Genomic DNA, 4,167 nt, shown 5'->3' on the forward strand with positions numbered 1-4,167 from the left:
AATATCTAAAGAAAGAATTTGAAATGAAAGATCTCGGAAAGACAAAACTTTGTCTAGGCCTACAAATTGAACATTTAGCAAACGGAGTTTTTGTCCATCAATCTGCCTACACTGAAAAGATCTTAAAAAGATTCTACATGGACAAAGCACATCCATTAAGTACTCCAATGATTGTTCGATCACTTGAAGTGGAAAAAGATCAATTTCGACCTCCAGGAGAGGATGAAGAAATTCTTGGTCCTGAAGTACCATATCTCAGTGCTATTGGTGCACTTATGTATCTTGCTAACGCAACTAGGCCTGATATAACATTTTCTGTTAATTTGCTAGCAAGGTATAGTTCTTCCCCAACGCGAAGGCATTGGAACGGTATCAAACACATTTTGCGATACCTGAAGGGTACGATTGATATGGGTTTGTTTTATACTAACAAAGGTTGCGCAGACCTTATTGGTTATGCAGATGTAGGTTATTTATCAGACCCACATAAAGCTCGATCTCAGACAGGTTATCTGTTTACACACGGAGGGACTGCTATATCATGGCGATCTACAAAACAGTCCATTGTTGCTACTTCTTCAAATCATGCTGAAATAATAGCAATCCATGAAGCAAGTAGAGAATGTGTGTGGTTGAGATCGATGATACAGTTCATCAAAGAAAGATGTGGTCTAGAAAATAATGTTAAAATACCCACAATTATATTCGAAGACAATGTCGCGTGCATAGCTCAATTAAAAGGTGGCTTCATAAAAGGAGACAGAACGAAACACATTTCACCAAAATTATTCTTCACACATGATCTTCAGAAGAATGGTGAAATTGATGTACAACAAGTTCGTTCATGTGATAATCTTGCAGATTTATTCACAAAGGCATTACCAACATCAACTTTTGAGAAGCTAAGGCATAAGGTTGGAATGCGCCGTCTCCAAAATATCAAATGAAGCTTTCACCAGGGGGAGTAAATACGCGCTGCACTCTTTTTTCCTTAACCAAGGTTTTGTCCCACTGGGTTTTCCTGGTAAGGTTTTTAATGAGGCAGCAATCAAGGCGTATTACCAGATATATAGACACAAGCTTTATGGATATTCATGATAAATATGTATATTATGTTTTGTAAAGTTTTTTTTTTATACGTGGACATCCAAGGGGGAGTGTTATGAAAATGGAAGGTGAAAGGTGGATTGTCCACCTTATAAGTGGATTACCCACTAAACTACAGCCACCAATAACTTACCATTTCACTTACATATTGTTTTACTTTCCATGTCTATATAAAGGCAAGATACAAAGAAGGAAATGGATACACAGATATAAAAACATTAATACACGGCAATTTCTCTTTGCCTTTCTTCTGTCTCTCTTTTCTCCTTTCAATATATGTCCTTTTAATTATTTTGCTATTTGCTAAGTTAAGTTATTTCATAACACTCTTTAAGTTTTAAACACTAAAAAGAGCAAAACATTTAAGTATTTAATATTTTTTTTTAAGAAGGTCGTTTTCTTGGTGTTAGATTAAAATGCCACATCCTTCACATCACTCCTCTACGTTCTAGATTAGACAACTCCTTTTTTTTTACTAAATTCGTCATAATTTTATGATCTTAAATTAAAAATAAATGTAATGTTTTAAATTTTGAGGAAATATTTGCTTGAGTATAGTAATTATTTAGAAAAAAAGATACTTTTTTTTTGAGACAAATAAATAAAAAGGTAAAATATTATTCTATTCTTTACCATTTACGTCGGGTCCGTAACAAGTGTACTTTTCATTTTAGGTCTTACGCAGCATGTGTATTATTATGTTAAAATTATTGCGTTTGTTATTTTTCAACTTGAAGATTACGTCCTTCCAAATTCCACACATTATTATCAAATTATTTCCATTTCAAATTAATCCGTATCTTTTTGTCATGAATTGCATATCACAAATTGAACTAGAGGAATCTTGGAATTTATTATATGATATTTTTTTGGGACAATCTTAAATATATACAATAAACTAATTAGTTTACAATAAATATAGTCTTGTTTTATTTACATTACTTATACATGAGCTACACACTGAATATATATTATGATACACTCAAAAATTGAATATAACTTGACTATAAATGAAATATACACTAATTATACATACATATACAATGAATAACCATTTTTTTTATAATTACTTTTACTGAAGCGAAATTATTCCTGTTTCTTTTAAAGAAAGAAAAAAAGTGCCCCTGAGACAATTCTCCATTGATATATTAAAGAACCAACACTTGGGAAGAAAAATAAGCTTAACATTACCTGTTAAGAAATTCGTCTAATTCAATACTAAACATAAATTTATACATAAGAAATTCATAATCTAAATTCGTCTAATTCAATACTAAACATCAAAATTCATAATCTTGAATGAAATTTGGCTATATTTTATTTTGATATTTGAAAAAGAGCTAGCTTTTATTTTTAAAGTGAAAAATAAGATTTAAAAGTCAGAATAGTGTTTGATCATAAATATAAGTTATTATTAACTTTTAATGAGTAAATTTGAAATGAAAGAAGTGAAATCTTTATTGTTTTTCAAATTCTTAATAATTCTAGAATTTCATGGCCAAAATAAAAATAAAAATAAAAATCATGATCAAACGCCGCTGAAAAAGGGGTATTTCATGATAAATAGGTGGTGTTAGATTCCAGAAGCAGCATGCAAAATATGTAAATTTAACCAAAAAGAGACGGAGAAAGTAACGAAAATTCCATTTCACTATATTACTTCAGCTAACAAATCCAGTCACGCATAACAAACCATCGAGAAACAGAAAAAGTTTGTCGTCATTATCACTAACAGCCTCCACCAAAAGCAACATAAAAAATAAAAAAACTAATTAGGATCTCATGCCCTAAAACAGGGAACATGAAGGTGGTGTTGGTGCTGATGTTTATCAATTTTGCCTTGAACGGACCGGAATTGTTCTACCTGACAAGGAATAGTAATTGTTCCCTTGTGATGAAATCCATAAACCTCCTCAGCCTCTTTGAGTAATTGAATGAAAAGCGGATGATTGAAGTAAGAAACAGGGACGATGAATCGCTCTTGTTCTTCCTCTGCTTGGCCTACTTTTATCGCCAGGTATCCTTTCGGCACATCTCTTTTACCCTGTTTACTACTCTTTCCACCTTGATTAATATGCAGGTGTGGAAAGTGAAGCATACTTCTCTCTCCACCACCCATTTGATTTGATTAATTACTTATCTCCTGCAAATTCAAAACAAAATTATAATACTAAGCAGAGGAGGAAAAGGGGTTTGTTTCAGAGAAAAACACGAGAATTAGCAGAGATGGCTTGTTTGAAAAGGGTTAAAGAAGAATGTCTGAGAGATATTGGCAAGTTAATCATGGCGAACTTTGTGTTTTAACATATAGAGAGAGAAAAATAGAATAATTAGGAAAAGATAGATTGTGAGGGCTTTTCTAGACACACTACTAAACTTCTATACTCTCTATTATTCCAATTCTTTTTTTTTTAAAAAAAAAAGAGGATATATTTTACGTAATATTTATATTTAGCGACAAAAAAAATATAATTTCAATCGAGTATCTATGGAATGTCGCAACATATGAGTAAAGTCAAGTCCTCAAGACCTGGGCGAAATCAGATAGAATCGAGAGAGTTCGAATGAAGTTCGATTTTTTTCCTGAAAAATTATATTATTACATATGATTAAAATTATTATTATATATATATCAAAATTTTGTAGGACTCTATAAGACGTGTTCAGTTCAATTTTCATTGAGACTTTACAGTTTCAGTGTTTTTAGAGGCTATTCAATCCTAAATTCTATTTTATATCTATATAAAGGATAATATGTTTTTGGATATTCAAAAACAGATCATTAAAATATCAAATATTGTCTTTTTAAAGAGATCTCAGAAATTTCATAAATTCCAGGGATATTCATAAAAAAAATCAAGATATGTCAAATTCTTTTTGATAATCAAACCCTTCGAATAGAAATCAAGGGAACATATAAATTTATACCCATATATTTTATTAATAAAATTATGTTTTTTTATATTTTATTTATGATTATAATTTATTTTCTATCACATCAAAATTTATTACAAATAATATAACATATATTGTTTTTTAAAACTTTTTTATACATATTTA

At 30.4% G+C, this 4,167-nt stretch overlaps 1 protein-coding gene across 1 annotated transcript; it reads right to left on the reverse strand.

Annotated features, from left to right (window-relative positions):
* Positions 1 to 2,739: 2,739 nt before the first annotated feature.
* On the reverse strand, positions 2,740 to 3,464 carry LOC129884716 (auxin-responsive protein SAUR32-like). Its single transcript, XM_055959002.1, has one exon. It carries the CDS (start codon positions 3,224 to 3,226, stop codon positions 2,888 to 2,890), a length of 339 nt encoding a protein of 112 aa, XP_055814977.1. The 5' UTR covers positions 3,227 to 3,464; the 3' UTR covers positions 2,740 to 2,887.
* Between the last annotated feature and the right edge of the window lie 703 nt (positions 3,465 to 4,167).

This window comes from Solanum dulcamara, chromosome 4 (genome assembly GCF_947179165.1).
Source record: "Solanum dulcamara chromosome 4, daSolDulc1.2, whole genome shotgun sequence".
Classification (NCBI taxonomy): Eukaryota; Viridiplantae; Streptophyta; class Magnoliopsida; order Solanales; family Solanaceae; genus Solanum; species Solanum dulcamara.

What these genes read in the sequence shown, in the direction of transcription:
- LOC129884716 (XM_055959002.1), bottom strand. Translation starts at nt 3,226, where the DNA reads ATGGGTGGTGGAGAGAGAAGTATGCTTCACTTTCCACACCTGCATATT.